This window comes from Odocoileus virginianus, chromosome 15 (assembly GCF_023699985.2).
Source record: "Odocoileus virginianus isolate 20LAN1187 ecotype Illinois chromosome 15, Ovbor_1.2, whole genome shotgun sequence".
Taxonomy (NCBI): domain Eukaryota; kingdom Metazoa; phylum Chordata; class Mammalia; order Artiodactyla; family Cervidae; genus Odocoileus; species Odocoileus virginianus.
The window spans coordinates 46,211,596-46,230,528 of record NC_069688.1 but is presented as its reverse complement, the minus strand read 5'-3'; the positions used below and the strand labels follow the sequence as shown (position 1 = coordinate 46,230,528).

General features: G+C 31.2%; 1 protein-coding gene across 49 annotated transcripts in view; it reads left to right on the top strand.

Moving 5' to 3' along the window:
* The window catches only part of RIMS2 (regulating synaptic membrane exocytosis 2), a 586,561-nt gene that overhangs the window by 298,910 nt on the left and 268,718 nt on the right, over positions 1-18,933 (top strand). For 25 of the 49 annotated variants that reach the window (XM_070477293.1, XM_070477273.1, XM_070477284.1 and 22 more), the window contains 5 exons: positions 516-615; positions 1,526-1,649; positions 3,894-3,940; positions 7,258-7,370; positions 16,727-16,857. In XM_070477293.1, coding sequence (XP_070333394.1) covers positions 516-615; positions 1,526-1,649; positions 3,894-3,940; positions 7,258-7,370; positions 16,727-16,857 — 515 coding nt within the window. Of the gene's footprint in view, positions 1-515; positions 616-1,525; positions 1,650-3,893; positions 3,941-7,257; positions 7,371-13,035; positions 13,084-16,726; positions 16,858-18,933 lie in introns of all 49 variants that reach the window. The other 24 variants (XM_070477266.1, XM_070477289.1, XM_070477272.1 and 21 more) reach the window with 1 other exon arrangement.

Sequence of the window (18,933 nt, the reverse complement as noted above, 5' to 3'; positions counted from 1 at the left end):
TTTGTAATTTTCTTAGGAAAAATCCATCATCATCATGCATGTTATTAATGTGCCCCAAAGATTACCAACTAATAAAATTTTTAGATGATATCATAATTATAGTAAAAGTAACAAAGTATGTAGTATGATACTTGTCATCTATAACTAGAAATTTATAATTAGAAATGTTAATGTAATTATATGTAATTATGTAGTATTGTGTAGTAACATATTTTTAGAAATGGCAAAAGTAAGAATTCTGTAATAAAGGCAGAAATTATAAATTGTTTCTAAGGTATGCAACATTTTCAACAAATAATTGCTTAAATTGTAAAACATTTGGAGTACGTATACTTTGATATATACCTTGACATATACTCAGTTCCTAATAATACCACTATATTATTTAAAAATTATTTTTAACATAATAAATTATAGTTTCAAAACTTGCAAATTATCTAGTTATGTTTTACTTGAATCTTCAACTGTGTTCAATTGAACAAAAATGCCTGTTAACATTTTCTTCTTTTAAACAGGTTGTAGGAGGAAAGATGACTGAATCAGGTCGGCTCTGTGCTTTTATAACCAAAGTTAAAAAAGGAAGTTTAGCTGATACTGTAGGACATCTTAGACCAGGTAGGTTTCGATTTTTGATTATTTACACTGTTAAATTTAGTAGTTATGAAAAAGTTGTCCTCATTTAGAAGTGACTTCACTGGTAACCAAAATTTCATTTAACTTAAATATTAATTTTTATTCATCGATAGAAAGTTGTAGCTATTAGTTCTTGAGTTACAGTAGATAAAAAGATTTTTATATTTACTGATCTTATTTTTTTGTTGATGGATATTCCTAGTCCGTATCTCAGATTAGCATAATTTGTTTCCCATAAGCCTTATTTCTTTTGAAGAACTTCTAGTATCATTTAGAAAGCAAATTTCATGGATAAATAGTTTTTCCTGAAATGTGTCACTCCTTATGTCTTTGATAATGGATACTATTGAAGAGATTCGTGAATGCCTTGGAGAGGATTCAGTGAATGATCAATGTTAAACTTTTTATAAAAGAGATTAGACAAGTGCTCAACTACATATATATTGAGAATCTTAGAATACAGAGTTATACATTTTTCAAAGAGGCAACTGATCTTGATAGTTTCTAGAATTGCAATTTCTATTAAGAAACAACAGACAAGAGTGATGTCACCAAGTTGGAGATGTAGGTTGCTCCCAACTTGCTTCCCCTTGCAGGAACAACTAACAGCTATTCAGGGACAGGACACTATTGAAAATAATTCTAGATATCACAGAGATGACTTTTACGTAATCTTTTCCTCTGGTCTTTCCTTGTCCTTTTGTGTGAAATTTACTAATCATCCCAGTCATCACATTTTATGCCATTGGAGCTGTTCTCAGTATGTTTCTTATTCCATAATGGTGCTTGCATTCTACAAAGTTCATTGCAGTTTGAGATTGCATTTGTTTCCAGTGCATTTTGTGAAGCTAAATTTTCTTTCTAAGATTATCATTGCTGACATACACCACAGGTGATGAAGTACTGGAATGGAATGGAAGACTATTGCAAGGAGCCACGTTTGAAGAAGTCTATAATATCATCCTGGAATCTAAACCTGAACCACAGGTGGAGCTTGTTGTTTCAAGGCCTATTGGGTGAGTTGATCTGAATACTTTACACATGTATAAATTTGACTGTGTGTGCATGCTCAGTCATTCAGTTGTGTCTGACTCTTGTGACCCTAAGAACTGGAGCCCACCAGGCTTCTCTGTCCATGGGATTTTCCAGGCAAGAATACTAGAGTTGCCATTTCCTCCTCCAGGGGATCTTCTCCACCCAAAGATCAAACTCCTGTCTCCTGTGCTGGCAGGTGAATTCTTTACTACTGCACCACTGGGAAGTCATAAAGTTGACTACTATTAAACAATTTGCAATATGCAATTCAATAATATCTGATTGCTTTATAAAACTAAATTTTTTTAGGATAGTGCTTTTTACTCCTTTACTAAAAACACGTTATCAAAAATGACATCTTTTTATCTGATCATGCTAGAATATATAGTTAATTACAAAAGAAGAAAATTTAGGTGTTTATAATTTTTCTTAGGGCTTCCCTGATAGCTCAGTTGGTAAAGAATCTGCCTGCAATGTAGGAGACCCTAGTTTGATTTCTGGGTTGGGAAGCTCCCCTGGAGAGCAGATAGGCTACTCTCTCCAGTATTCTCGGGCTTCCCTTGTTGCTCAGCTGGTAAAAAAATCTGCCTGCAATACACGAGACCTGGGTTCAATTCCTAGGTTGGGAAGATCCCAGAGAAGGGAAAGTCTACCCATTCCAGTATTCTAGCCTAGAGAATTCCATGGACTGTATGTTTTTATTTTTTTAATATTTAAGATAATTTTTATTATCTTAGTAACTCAGTAGATAGCTAAAGGATTAGCAGGAGGGGACTATAGTAACAGTTATTCTCAAAAGAAGTTTCATAATCTTTGGTTCTCTACATTGCACAAGAATCAGCTTTATTCTATGAATTTTATCTGTTTTTTCCAAAATGGAGATTTAATATAAAAAAAAGAGACAGGTTAAGGGCACACTGTTTCTAGATGGAGGCAGCCACTTAAGGAAAAATGAACATCTTTAAGTTAACAAATAAAAAGTAAGGAAACATCAATTACTCTTTAACTTTTTGAATTGGCAATAAATATAATCCTTTTTAGTAATTTTTATTAATAATCATGTTTATTATTATTTTAAGTATAATCCTTTTTAATCTAGTGAATAATTATGTTTACTTTTTAATTATGTTGTTAGAATTACTCATGAAATACTGCAGCAGTATTTCCTTTACAGAAGCTTGTATTCTAAGCCAATGTAAAAGAGAAACCTATAACTTAAAAAAGCAATAGAAAAATATATAAACTAACAGTGAATTATTAAATGCATGTCTGGTGTAAAAGTATTCCAGGGTAGAAACTGGACATTTTTCCTTCTTAAAGAATACTAATGCCTAGTTTTAAGTCATTTAGGATGAGTTTTTCATGATGAAATTGCTTCATGAAGGAAATTTTCATGAAGGAAATGACTTCAATTGGTAACTTAATTTTCAAAATGTTTCTTTTAAAAGTAATGAATCTATCACATGAAATTATATATATTTTTTATTTTGTCTTTTCATAGTTTTGCTATATGGTTAAACTATTACCTTAGGGTATTAATTAAATAAATGTTTTTCTTGGTATTAAGGAATTCTCCAATCACAATTTTGTTTACTATTTAAGTATTATTGATGCAACTTTTTGAATGAGCTTAGCCATTAATATATATCATCTTTGGCAAATCTCAAGCAAAAATGTGCCTACTTTAGGTGTAAATGCATTACAGAGTAATTATGTTAAGTCCAATAAAAACATGTTTACTTTTTTCTTAGTAGAATTATTATGTTTAAAAATTTCAGTCACAACCCAAGTATTTTAATTTTTATTGTGGTGATATTTTATTTGAATTTCAATGCAGCTGATTTGAACAATAGCAGGTACAATGTAAAGAGAAGAGTATAATTAAAATATATCTCTAAAACTTACCTTGTTTTGAGTATAGAAATTTTTTGAATGGAAAATTGTATAGTAAAACACATAGGAAATGAATTGTATATTTTCATAAATCTGCCCCAAATGCATGTAATTTTTCATTTTTTTAAGTAGTAGGAGTCAGCCCTGAGAACTTTGATTAGCGATAAAGTGCTATGACTTTTTTCTCCTTATTTATATAATGCTTCTGTCATGCACAGTTTTGTTCATTTTGCATTGTCCTGTTATAATATAGATTAATAATTGTCACAATAGTAGTTCCTACTACTTATTAAAACAATTTCTTGTTTTTTTTTCTTTTTCTGTCATTTCAGAGATATACCTAGAATACCTGATAGCACACACACACAACTGGAGTCCAGTAAGTTTCATTTATTTTAGGAGAAAATGTCATTAATAAAGTCATTCATCATCTGAGTCAAGTGAATTATTTATTAATATAAAGTAAGAAATATAGTACTGTTATCAAATATGCAGTTGTATAAAGATGGAAGATTTAGTGTTATTTCATGTTATTGTGGAAAAAAGTACAAAAGTCTATATCTTAAGATGATTTTTTTAAACTACATTGTCTTAACTACCATGTATTTTTTAGATAGCTGTATTAAGGTATATTACTATAAACTGAACATATTTAAAATGCACAGTTAGGTAAGTTTTTATATACATGTGAATCTGTCATCATATTAAAAAATAATGAATATATCATCACTACTCAAAATTTCACCCTCTCCCCAAATTTCACCTAATTTTAAAATTTACTACTTGGTAACCTAATCTGCAGTAAATGTGGGGAATCCTGAGGACAATCTAGTGAATAATTACATATATATTCTTATTTATATTTCTAGAAAATGGGTAATAGTTCTGATTTAACAAAGTAGTAATGGAACAATAGACATTTAAGTTGAAATAACATTAAATATATAAACATTTTAAATTACTTGTGTTTGAGTGATACTTCAGATATTAAGCAAATATCTTAAGCAAATATGTTAAAAGTATTAGAATTTTATATATTATATAGACATTTTAAATTACTTGTGTTTGAGTGCTACTTTCAGATATTAAGCAAATGAATTTTTTCTAATGAATTAAGTTCGTTGACTGATTAATAGGAAGGCATGTTTTGAAGGAAGAGAGGAGGGTCGCAGTTTGAAATACGTTGATCAGGATAGACCACATTGAAACAGAAGAATTGGAGCAAGGTTGGACAGAGTGGCAATCTGAGGAAAAAGCTTTTCAGGTTCAGAGGCCAGAGTTTCAGTGGTGCTCAGCCAGGAAAGCCTAAGATGCATTTAAGAAAAAGCAAAAAGACTGTTGTGGCTGCAAGAGTGAGCAAACGGAAGAATGGCAGCAGGGAGGACAGGGAGGGAATGGGCAGCCAAACTGCAGAGACTTTACGAGGCACTGCGAAGAATTTGGCTTTTACTCTAAGGGAAATCAGGAGCTACGAAGGATGTTTTTGTGGAGAAACTTACATTTTACAATCTGGGTGCTGTGTTGAAAAAAGACTAAATGAAGTGAAAGCAGAGAGACTAATGAGAAGGCTATTTCAGTACTTGAGTGGTGAGCCAATTGTAACTTAGACCGTGATGGTTGCAGTGAAGGTGGTGAGAAGTGATTGGATTCTCTGCACACATGACAATTGACAGTATACCATTAAAATAGATGGGGTTTTTTACATGTATAATTACGAGTATAAATTAAAAAAAAAAAAGAAAAACTTTACCAGAGAGGTCAAATCATTTTGGAATGGCTTAGCTCTAAATTTTAAAATTTGATTATATGATATATTTGCTTTAGTACCTTTGGCTGATTGCTAAATTATTTTATTCAAAATAATATGATCACATAAACTTATAAGTACTAGCATAATGGTATCATCATCATCACTCCTATTTTGGATGCCTGGAACTGTGCTAGATATTGTTACTTATACTAATTTTCACAACAGTCTATGATGTAGGTAAAATTTTTATTCACTTACATCACCCAGATATTGTATAAGCAGTATGGAATCCTTTATCTTATTGTAGCTATTTGAAAAACCCCTAGGCTACAATTCCAAAATTGTTTCTGTTAGGGCAGGGGTCCTTTCTCAAATAAGATGGAATCCTGTTTGCTTTAGAAGTTGAAGAGTAGCTTTCTCCAAGGCCTAATTCTTAGCCTCTATTTTTAGTTCCTCAGTAAGTTTTTCTCTTCATATAATTTTAATTGCCACATGACTCCTAAGTTACATTATCAAAATGATCTATCATTGTCCCTTCAGCCCTGGATATTTGAAGAATATTGAATGTGTTCTAAGTGTCTTCCTGTCACTTGACGCTTAGCTTATTTCTTAATATAAAGGCAGTATTCTTTCCACTTCTAAATGCTCTGAAGGTATCACCATTACTTCTGATCCTAAGGCTTACAGTTTCCCCCTTCATTTTACACTGTATTCTCCCTGTAAGTGAATACTATCCACATAGGACCCCAATTAGGGTGACACTTTACATTTTAATTTCTAATACTAATATCCATTGGACATTTGGTCCCATCTGCACATCTGTTGCCTGCTTACATTTCCCCTTGGATGTCTGCAGTGTCACAGGGTCACTGTGACAGGTCCCAGATTAACTTCTCCAACCATTCCTTTACACACAGAACTTCTCCACAGTTCTGCAGCCACGGAATATCCTCTGTGTCCTGTGCGGAGAACAAGACATAGGGGACCATATCTGGTTACAAGACTTGAACTCTTCATGTCTCCCCTTTTCCTTAATCTTGCATATCTAATTAATTTGAGTCCTCATTTTCTAATTTTGTGATATTGCCTCAATTCTTTCTTGTCAGTCCATTTTCCAGTCATTCCTATTCTTTTTATATTTTATTGAATTCCACTTATTCTTAACTATTTTTCATCTTGCTCAATTCAGACACTTTAAATGAATGGTAAAGACATCTTCCTCAAATGCAGTTTTTATTACCTTACTCATAAAGATTTAGCATGGATATTTTATTAGTGCCAAAATTTGTAGCCCAGAATTCCAGGCATTTAATTCTGTCAGTATCTCATTAGCCCCATTTTATTCACTTTGCAATTGGTTCATTCCTCTCCATACAAATAAATTCATACATATAACTTCTGGGTACTGAAGTTCTGCTTTTTCTGCTCTCCTATATCTTTTTTTCATAGCTCCTCACTTTCTTTTTACCCATCTAAATTATTATATCCTTCCAGATATGGTTAAAAACCACTGCTGAAAACTTTTCACAGTTAATATTCTAGTAATTTCATTTTTAGCATTACAAGTTTAAACCATGTTTGAGTTGCTTTATTGATTTAGGTTTTGGCTTGGGTTTTTCCTTCTTAAGTTTCTATTTTTAAAATTCTAGTATATTATTGTAAGATATGAGTTTAGAGCACACAACAGATGAAGTAACTAGGTTCTGATGTCTGTCTCTACTATAATTGGCACAGAAAATGGTTCACCCTTGGTCTTTCAAGAATCCCTAAACTGCACTTACGCTTTTAAAGAAACCCTTTAAGTATATTTAGAACATTGTGGCTAAGAAAAAGGTCTATATAATGGAATTTTGTAGGTATTAAAAATAACAAGATATATGGTAAAGATGATTAAATACTAATGAAGAATCATTGTTGTTATTCTTTGTGTATAATTGCCATTTCAGGTTCTAGCTCATTCGAATCTCAAAAAATGGATCGTCCTTCTATTTCTGTTACATCTCCCATGAGTCCTGGCATGTTGAGGGATGTTCCACAGTTCTTATCTGGACAACTTTCAGTATGTAATCACTAGATTAATTTCTCTTTTTGGGATATCAAGTAGTATTTTTACTATATGATGCCATTTTTTTTGTGAACCAAGTCCTATTTAGAATATAATTGTGTTTTTCACCGTCAACTTTGTCATTCTTAGTAATTTTAATTAATTTAAATTTGATTATAATTATCTAACAGAATGCTTTCTTTATTAGAGCTAGATTTTTCTGAAATTTGGTGGGAATTAGAATTTGTGATGCTATTAAAAACCTTTTTCAGTAAGTAATGTTATTCCAAAATTCAAGGTCATGATTTTTGCTCAGCTAAGAAAATGGGGAAATATATAATAGATTACTGACTATATCATGTGGCTTTCATATTAAGTGACCCCTAATTTGAACATTTTATAAAAAAGTTAAAAATTAAGTTATCCATCTTGTACCCATATTAGAAGAGCTTTGCAAATTTAGGCTCTCACATTTTATTAATTTCTAAAGTTCTCATTCTCTTTTAAACCATTTAAAAATGTTAAAATGTATCCACTTATATTTTAGAAACAAACAGATTAATATTGATACTAATTCTGATGAGTTACTAACCTGAAATTTTATGAGTATTAAGAACTCTTTAGATTCTCCAAATTCAGACATCGAATTTTGGATAATTGTTACTGTTATAGTTAAAAGCAAAACTGTACTTGGTCTAATTTAAAAGCAATTTCTAGCTTTGTTAAATTAGGTACAGATTTTGTCCTTTTATTTTCTGGAAGAAGGAGAAGTATTTGATTTTTCTTAAGAGTTTCCATGAATTAGATGAAGATACAGGAAGTATAAGCAGAAATAACATAGTAAAAGTCATCAGGCACATCTGTTCTGAGACTACTTTAATCACAAACATGAGAAAAACAAAATATGAAATACTATTAGGAGATTGTAAATGTCTTACTAAAATCGATTTCTTCTCTTTATTGTTTTCCTTTCTCTTTCATAAACAGAGTGAACTTTTTCATTTGAGGACAGTGGTGTTTTTTCCATTTTCCACAATAAGTAGCATCTTTCTACTTATTCTCTTACATACATTGACAGCACAGATGTTGACATTTATGGTTACAAGTATATGTGTATTTTCTTCCACCAGTTTAGAAAGTGTTAGTAAATGTTGGCTTTTAATTTTTAATCATGGCTTCCTTTCATCTATAAGTAAAGCACTGGGTGGCTGATGATGCCAGTATGTATTCAATCTGTGTGTGTGTGTGAGAGTGTGTGTGTGTGTACTTAGCTTCAGGCGGTGAATGAGGGAGTGGATGTTAGACTCCCATAATAAGTAAGTACCACTTTGTTGCTGCCTCTTTTGAAATCTCAAGGTTATATTAGAAATTGAACTAGGAACAGAGGGTTCATAGTATGAGCATTTAGACAGATTTCAAATTCAACTACTTTTCTTCATGGTTCAAAGTGAATTTGGTAGAAAGGTAAGACTATTAAATATTTGGAGAAAACACAAACTTAAATGTATATAGTACTTGTGTTTGTAAGTGAAGGTTTAAAATGTATATAATGGTAATTTAACATGTGTTCCATTTTATCATTTTTTATGACCTAGAAGAAGTGTGTTCCAGCAAGATAATGTTTATAAATATGATATATATTTCTTTTGGTAAATTGAGGCACAGATAATAAAAAATTTAAGTCACCTATATTCTTGCCACTAAAGCATAGTCATTTACATACATATAAATTTTTAAGTAGAACTATAATAAATCTGTGTATACTATTTTAAAACTTGCTTTTTTTACTCAATGTATCATAATCATTTTCCTTTATTTTTTTAATTCATCCTAAAATGATTTTAATTGCTATTTAATACTCCATTTTAACTTAATTTGCTATTATAGGATATCTTGCTTGTTTCTAATTTATAGTATTTTAAGTAATGATGCCATGGAAATCCTTGAATATAAATCTTGCATATTTTGTTAGGACAAAATTCTTTTGTCAGAATAATTTTTATCTGGATAGAAAATTACAATGTGAAAGAAAAAAAGCTTAAGATCCTTGAAATCTCTTGCCAAAACTTTCCTCCAACATATTTTTGTCAAATTAAACTACAATTATCAATTCAAGTAATATATGTTAAGATCTATCCCCTCATCAGTTATAATACTAGTAGCTGAGAGAATACAGCAATGAGCAGAGGATTTTACCTTCATGAAACTTAATTTTGCTTTCATTCTATTCATGAAGCAAAACTAAGCAAGATACCCTTCTGGGTATAGTATTTTCCTTTATATTTAACACCATTTTTGCCAACTGGAGACAATTTTTGGTTTGCTCTAATGATGCAGAGGTTGGGAAAACATTTGTCCACTTATATCATGCTTCAGGGAAACACCCAGGAAGTCATAAGGCAACATTATGTTTCCTATATCCTTCTGTTCTACCTTGGGATATTTTCGATTTTCAATGAGATTTTACCTGGGTCCATAACTCACTTATAAAATTATGACATTGTTAATGTCTGCTAGCATAATGTCTGACAAGATAATTTGTATATTATGTGAGCTGACCTCCCTAATATATTTATGTTGGTTCATGGACTGGTATTTTCTCAAATATATGATATATATATATAACATTATTTAAACTTTCATGCACAAGGCTGTTGTTGATGAATTTAAAAATATTATTCCATTTATTTCTTCATGCTTGAATTGTGCTGCTAGCTTGTTATTATTCTTGGGCATAACCATGAAAGTGCCATTAATGTGTTTGGTGAGAAAATCTGTATGAGCTTAGGTTTATGACACTTGGACTGTATGTTAGTCTTTTCAGTGTCAGCAATCCCTTATTTTGATTCTATTTTAAATTTGTGGTCTTCCATAATTTAGCAGTTTCCTTGTTTGGAGGATTGCTTCTGTAATCCTCTCAATATTTTAAAATTAATTTCAGCCTTTGACTAGTTTTTTGATAGAGTGTTAAATTAAGATATAGCCTTTAACTATTTCAAAAGTGAGAAGTAACTCAGAATTTCGTTTCTAGGAACACATTAATTCTTATTGACAATCATTATTTTACTTCAGAGTCTGTGGCTAACTAATAGCTGCAATGTTTTTCCCTAAGTTACTTTGTTTTAATATTTTTCTGACTCCATTTTTAGTGATGAGCTTGTAAATACTGTATATATCCATTTTATGCCCATTTAAAGGGACTAAGTAGCTGAAGAATAGGTATGTATTCTTTATATCTACTTAGAAATTCGATAGCCATTTTCAAACTTTCTGTAAATGAAAATTTTTTCTTTGAGCTTTTATCTTTTATATTTCTTTGTTACAACCATGTTATTTTAGAAGTATTATGTAGGAAGAATGTCCTGAAGTTGGTAGTGCCGGATGAAGTATGAAGGGACATTAAAAATCCAAAATAAATTATGGTGTACAAATTCAAATTCTTCATTTGTATGAAACTGAATTGTTACAGATATTATCAGACATTTCATGCTTAAAATAAATGAATTCATATTTATCACAAATTGCAATGAGATGCATAATACTTCACCATTTTTTGATGAAATATCCAGAATCTATAGATATAGAAAGCAGTTTAGTAGTTGCCAGAAACTTGGGCAATGGGGAAATGGTAAGCGATTACTTAGTAGATACAGAGTGTGATGACTCGTGACTCTTCTGATGTGATGAAAAAGTTTTGAAACTAGAAGGAGGTGGTGGTGACAAAGCATTGTGGATTCACTAAATGCCACTGAATTGTACACTTTAAAATGGTTAATGGCATGTTATTTTAATCTCTCCTCAATTTAAAATAATCTGACAAAACAAAATATGTTTACATAGCCAAGTTTAATGTATAAGCTTGTGGGTAAAGGTTAGGTTTATATTAGTATAGATTTTAGACAGTTGATTTCAAATATCTATGAGTTGCTCATTTGAGGTCATTTTGGAAGATGGAAAAATGTTGACCTTAAAGGATTACTTTATTTCAAAGCACTATTTCTTTGAAAGTAAATGTTTTAGTTTTGAAGTAATATTTACTTGCAGAAATCTTTCATTACCTTGATATTTTTGGTCAACAACAGGTAGGACAGTTGGGAAGGCAAGAAAAGTAAGCTATATTTCTAAATTGAGTGCATTGTTAGTCCTGTTCTTCAGCATGCCTAGCTAATCTCTACGAATTTCAAACATCCCTTACCCTTTGGCCAGAGAATTATCCACTTAGGGTTATGCAGACAGATACCAGGAACATACTCCATATCTAAATGTTCCTTTCTCCCTTTGGAAATGTCTCCTCATGAAAGGGAAGACAACTGAGATTTGAGACTGTCTTGGTTTTCGGAGATAAAGATGACTCATGTGGCTGAATGATAGTCTGCTTTAAAGATTCACTTTCCTTTGGGATTTATATTATGTCTTAAACTATCATCAGGTTTTGTCTGATGATGGCTACATTGGACAGCAGTCCTCCTAGTACTTATTATCTGTTTCCGTATAGCAGTGGAAATATCTGAAACCTTTAACTGTTCACAACAGTTAATTAAACAAGAGAGACATGCATGAAAAATGTGAGAGATGGGATAGAATCTTGGTGAAAGAACAAGAAGTAAATGCCCTGATATCCATTCCCAAACCCAGGAACTTGAATCTGGTTTTTGTTCCTCTTGTAACTGTTGGCATGTCTTAATAAAGGCACAATGTTCCAATGGTTGTGGTATCTTTGGGAAGCTGTTTCAAAATGAAAAAAAAAACAAAGAAGAGAAAAGAAATTTGATTTTATTCTATGAATTTGAAATAGAGTGTTTTAACCAGAATTGAGCTTTAGTATTTACCTTTGAAACTGTCTTACTTTTTGAGATTGTGCAAGTATGTCTAGGCCTTTTTTTAGTGTCTATGTTTCCTCATCTACATACTGGAGATAACAACAACTACTTCCTAGTGTTGTTTTAGGCAATAAACTTGCAATAAACTGTTATTGAAAGCTTGAAAGTATATAAAGAACTGTATAAACAAAAAGATTAGCTCTAAATAGTGTTATCTCAGGTGGTACACAATAAATGTCTGAAAATGATGGTTAAATACTAGTGCCTAGTATAGATTCTTAAAGTATGAAGCAACGAATTAATCCAGTGTGTTCCAGCACACTTTTATCATTCTGTGTTTATTCTCTTAAGAAATGATAAAGCTCACTTGGCTAATATTTTTTAGATTTCTGTTAGCCATATTCCTTTTGAAAGTTATATAATTACTTCTACAGATGACTTTTCACTAATAATTCTTTAATGTGTTTTTGTCTAACTTCTTCTTGGACTATATTTTTTTCTATGTAGTGTGTTTAAGGATGATATCTGAGATATCTAGACTCTTGTATTTTATATTTACACTCATTCTTTCATAATACATGAGCCCAATTATATTATTTTACATTGTCTTAATACCTGTTATGTTGATACATTTAAAAATCTGATTTAAAACTTCTCAGATTTTATATAGTTCTTAATCTGTTCTATAATTTTGAAAAAATTATTCATTATGTTGAAGTACTTAATTTAGATACATATTGTCATGGAAAAATGTATTTAAGGGATAGTTGTATGTGTTTTTTACTTTTGGTCTTTTAGTTCCAGCGTGTTGTCCTTTTTGGTTTTGTTTTATTGCTTTTTTCTTTAATTTTGCTTACCAGAGCCAAAGCCTTAGTAGAAGAACAACGCCTTTTGTTCCTAGGGTTCAGGTAAAGGCCTTGTCTGCCTGATAGAATCTAAAATTGTGTTTTAACCCTTATTTGTATGTTTTTGGAAAATGCGTAGTAGGAAAACTTAATTTGGTATGTTGCTCCAAACCATATTATTGACTTCCAAATCATTTTATGAACCAGCTTGTAAAATTCTGCATGGGGATTAAAATAAAGTAAAAATTTAAAGAGACAATCTTTGTTAGTACTTTTATATGATGGACTGAATACTAAAACTCATGTTTCAGGTTGGCATTTAATGTAGATTCCACTTATATCTGTAATATTGATATAAATAGCTGATTTTATACTGTTGATATTTTTACTACACTAAGGTTACTGTCTCTTTAAATCATTCATTATATCACTTAACATCTACATTCTCTTGCATTTTCCAAGCAATTACTCCTTGAGGAGACTGGCAAATAAATTTGTACCTTATCTAAAATATGAATTTTCTGAATATTATATATAGAGTTCAGCTTTTGAAAACTATGTGACTTTGATAGAACAAAATCACAATCGAAATAAAGTGTCTTGGGTTTATTTTGTTTGCCTTATGTAATTATAATACCATTTATTTTACTGCAATACTTGGGTACAAGTTCTTTGCCTCTTTTCATTAGGAAACCCTTATACAGAAAAGTAATGTCAATATAGTGTTTTTTAAAAAGTAGTATTATGCTTTTCTTGCTTTGCTGCATGGGTTTTTTTGGGTTTTTTTTTGGTTATTGTTGTTGGTTTTCAATAATGCTAATTTAATTTAAATTAAAAAAAACTGAAGTTCTAGTTAACACTATCTAGTGTAAAGTATTTACTTAGATTGCTCAGATTCTGCTTGGGAAACTTAAAAGTGGCACATGAAAAGTGTATTAAAGCAAGTAAAATGATATCAATATTTTTATTAATGAAAATGATGTAAAGTAAGTATATCATATTTAGAACTGTGGAAGTATATTTGTTTTATTTTGAGGAATCAGCAGATATATTCCAATGATTCATTTAAAAAGCACAATTAAGAATGTGACTAATAATCTAGCAAATAAAATAGTTTTGTTTTGATACTGTGAGCTAAATATCTATTAAAAACTTCAAAGCAAGTCCCATAATATAAAATGAAAATTAGGGCTATTGATCAAATGCCCCATTTGACAGTTTATTAAAACATAAAATTTTCATCAAAAAATCAGTACAAAGTATGCCTATTTCATATCTATATTATTTTCATATTTACATATCTGTAAAGTATAATTTAATAAACTATAAAGTATTCATGTGAAAATATGAAAGCTAGTACCTAATATCTGTTTGTGTGGAATGAATATTATTAATAAATGATATTTTTTATTAATGGAAATTTTATTTCCATTAAAAATAGCACTATTTATCAGGCATTTGAAATATATATCTTAAGATTTAGCTGTAATGATTTTAAAAGAGCAAAAATACTGCCTCTGGAGATGACAACAAAGAATTAGTCTCAATCCCTAAAAAAATACAGAAATCAGCAATTTGCTGCAATAATTAATTATGAATTTAGTCTAATATTATTTTCCTTTGTTATTTAAATGCACTATTTATTGGAAAACAATTATGTAGTCTTTCAGAAGTTTTTTCTTTTTTGAAGTGTATAATATTGATGTCATGATGCTCCGAGAAGGATTTTTAACCTCATGGAAAATAAAGCCATAGCTCTTATTGCTATAGAAAATAAAGAATATAGAAAGTAGTGTGATTTGGTCACAAACTTAGAGGAACTTCAAATCTTTCTGACATTTGTTTCATCTCATGTATGAAACACTCTTGTATTTCTTACTTTTTTCTTCCCGCTCATATCTTTTGCCTGAAAGTCTCTTTTTTCCATCTCTTCTCATCTATATCTTTGTTTTAATATTGTCGGGCAAGAAATACTTGAACTTTTTTCTTTTTTTAATAGTAATTTCTAAAAATTTTGTATTGGAGTATAGTTTTTAATGTTGCAGTTAGTTTCAGGTGCTGAACTTTTTTTTTTTTTTCAACTTAAATATCAGATGCTTTTTTTCCAGGTTGTTGCTTCCCTAGTCTAAGGCAGTGGTTCTCAAACTTTAATGGAAATGAGAATCACCTGAGGATTTGTTAAAATGCAAATTTTCTGGGCCCCTTTCTGGTTCTGTAGCTGAAAGGTGGGCCACAGGAATTTGTAACTTTTAAACAGATGAGTCAGATAATACTGTTGCAGGAGTTTTATGAACCACAGTTTGAAAACCACTTGACTAGGGTCTGTACTTAGCATGTCAGTTCAAAAAAGTTTTTGTTATAGAGCCTCAAGATAATACCTGCATTAAACATAAGGACTTAATATAAAGAGTAGTGCTATCATTTGTAAAATTTAAGCATTTCTAATAATTACTCTTATAAGAGGGTTAATTTCATTTAACCAAAAAAATGTATAAATAATTTTATATACTTTTCTGGGCCATTAGTCTTTTGACTCAAAATTCTTGCTTGGCCTCTCATCCTCTTGGGATATGAAGTGAGGGACTCAACAACACCATGTTAGAATTGGAACTGAACTACTAACATATCATATATATATTTATCTTTATATTATTTTATGTGGATGGTCTATATATATATAGCCTAGAGCTTGGCCCAGCATTGACTGCCTGCTTTGGAGCGGAGAGGAAGGGACTGACATGAGATATATATTTAAGTCTTCCAAGCTAATGGAAACATTGCGCATCCAAATTAAAAGAAAAAAATCAAACAATTGAAAATAAAATATGCATATTATGTAAACAAAACTTTTCCCCAAGCTCCAAATTTCCAATTCAATTTCATTTTGAAGATAGTGGCCAGGGATGTGCTGAATTCTGAATCAAATGTAAATCAGAATCATAGTCATCATAACTAGGTGTGGGAGTGTGAGATGTGTGTGGGAGGCGACAGTTGTTAAGTCTAATGAATTCAACAACTGGATGTGAAGATCTAATCCTTAACTATGACACAGGCAAATTATTCTAATTTTCCTATCTTGAATTATAAAATATACCCTTTTATTCTAAGGATGAATACATTTGCTTCACAAATGAAAAAGAGACTATGTATAAAAAACTTATAAGATGAATTTATTATAGTTTTAACAAATTTAAGCAGTCTGTTTACTAAATCTTCTAGTAATTCTTCGTTACTTATAATCTTCGAAAGATCTTTGCTGTGATATAACATAAAACATTTGCTGAAAATATTCCCATGAATGCCATATGAGCAACTTATCTGTTCAGTTCATTTTGAACGCTTATTCTGAACTCAGTATTGTAGGGGAACCAAAATGAACTACAGAGACTCCTGCATAAATTTAGACACAGAACAATCCTATATAAAGTCCTTATTATGGCAGTGTAATTATTATGTGCATGTTAATAAGCTATCAAATTAGATTATAAAAATTTCAAGAAATTTGTCAAACTAAAATATCTGAATTAAATTCTCCATTCATTGAAGTTATTATAGCATATCCTTTTAAGTTAACTGCAATTTACTAAGTGAAGTTTATATTCTATGCTAATATCAGGATAAGAGAATGGGGCAAAGATTGGGAATGTAAACATTCAGTTATATTAGTAAATGGTTAAGCTGATAAATAAATATTTTTGCTTTTCAGATAAAACTGTGGTTTGACAAGGTTGGTCACCAATTAATAGTTACAATTTTGGGAGCAAAGGACCTCCCTTCCAGGGAAGATGGGAGGCCAAGGAATCCTTATGTTAAAATTTACTTTCTTCCAGACAGAAGGTAAGGATATGAAACAAAAGTAAATATTCTTGAAGACAGATGAGAAATGTTAATAGCAGGGAGTGTTTTGATTTTGTGTCATTTATTTTTAAATATCATACCAGTTAGATACTTATAAAGTTTAACATAGGCATAATGATTCCTAGGAATCAAAATAGTGACAGTAAATGCTTTGATATTGTTTTAAAACCCATTTCAAATGTTCATAGTATAGATGATTTTATTCTATATCAATTTAATATTGTGTGGATTGCTTCTTAAATAAAGTATGTTTTTATTTATAATGCTCATTAAAACTGAGCACCTTTAAATCAAATACATTTTAAACATAAACTACAGAGACAAAAAGCTGGATGGTACTAAAAGATATTCATCATGTTCCTCTACAATTTCTACTTTCTCTTACTAATATATTACTTCTCTACATACTGTAAAATTAATGAACATGCTTTATATTTAATTACCCATATCATCAAGAAATCTCTACCATTGGGCCAAGAGTTAGCTTCCTAAAGTGTCATTTACTTTGTGTCTATGCTGATCAGTATGCATGTTATTAATCCACCCTGATTTAAATAGAGAAATCAGGATAGGAGAAATAACTTATCAAAAATCATCTAATCATTCTCAATTTCAAACACATACAAAGTGAAAGAAATTATTCAATAAACATTGTGAAAGAGGAAAAAAGTAGTGCACTAATTTCCCTTCCCTAGCTCTTCTGCATCACTGATTTCTAGGGTTGGTCTGGTCATCTTTCTCAGGATGTAAGTAGTGGGGTACAGATGTGATTTTAAACATACTTGTATACTTCTGCACACTCTCTTATTTGGTTTAAGTTAAAGTCATCAGTATTGAATGCCACAGTATCATCTGAAGAACAGACTTAACAAAGACAATAACAAGTAAGCAGTTAACAAAGGCCTTTCACTTTGATACATATTTTGGAAAAAAATTAGTTAAATTATTCAGAAAATATGTGAGGTTGCCACAGCCTCCTAAACTACTAGAAACTGTCTGCTGTATGATTTTATCTCATGAAGTTTACTTAGAGAAGACTGTTCTCTAACAACTTAGATTGTCTTTTGGGGAGGGATACACTTTGAACTGCAAGGGAAGATGAGGATATGCAATAACTAAAAGGGTAAATCCAACTTAAAACTTCAGTTGGATGACAGATGTCACAGCCATATTATCTACCATCTTAGGGGGAGGACAAGTCACTTGCTTCTCAGAGTGCAGCGAATTTACTAGTTTAAGCATCCTTAGATTGCCATCATAAAAACTTGCAGAAAATCGTGCATTCCCACATATGCTTTTATGCAAGCACATAACAAGTCATAGCTCAGTTGGTAAAGAATCTGCCTGCAATGCAGCAGACTGCGGTTCGATTCCTAGGTCAGGAAGGTCCACTGGAGAAGGGATAGGCTACCCACTTCAGCATTCTTGGGCTTCCCTTGTGGCTCAGCTGGTAAAGAATCTGCCCGCAATGCGGGAGACCTGGGTTTGATCCCTGGGTTGGGAAGATCCCCTGGAGAAGGGAAAGGCCACCCACTCCATATTCTGGCCTGGAAAATTCCATGGACATAGTCCGTGAGGTCGCAAGAGTCTTAAGTTTCTGTTTATTCAGAGCTCTGAAGAAAAATGCTTATTTTTGAAGATAGTAAAAGTCTCTCAGGTTATTTGTTTTTTGGTTGACTTTTTAGTTTTAGTTTATTTTTCATGCCTTTTCCAACTTTCTGAGCAGACAGAGTTCAGATGGATGAGAAAGTCCCTTTAAAGACTCCTCTGTGTTCCCCAATATAGAATTTTTATCTTTTCTCAACAGCAAAAGATTGAGAAAGTTTTGAAATTTTTTTTCTCAGATTATCTCTCAGCTGAGTTTTCTTGTCAGTTATCGGGAATTTGAAGAATATTTAGGCAAGTTTGTTGCTGACTTTATTAATAGTTGTGTCAGGATTTTATCTGTAGTAGAAAACAGAATTCTCTGGTTAACTCACATAGCTACTTTATCACCTCAACCTTTTTTATTCCGTTGACATAAGTTTTTACACATGAATAAAGGACTGTGCTTTT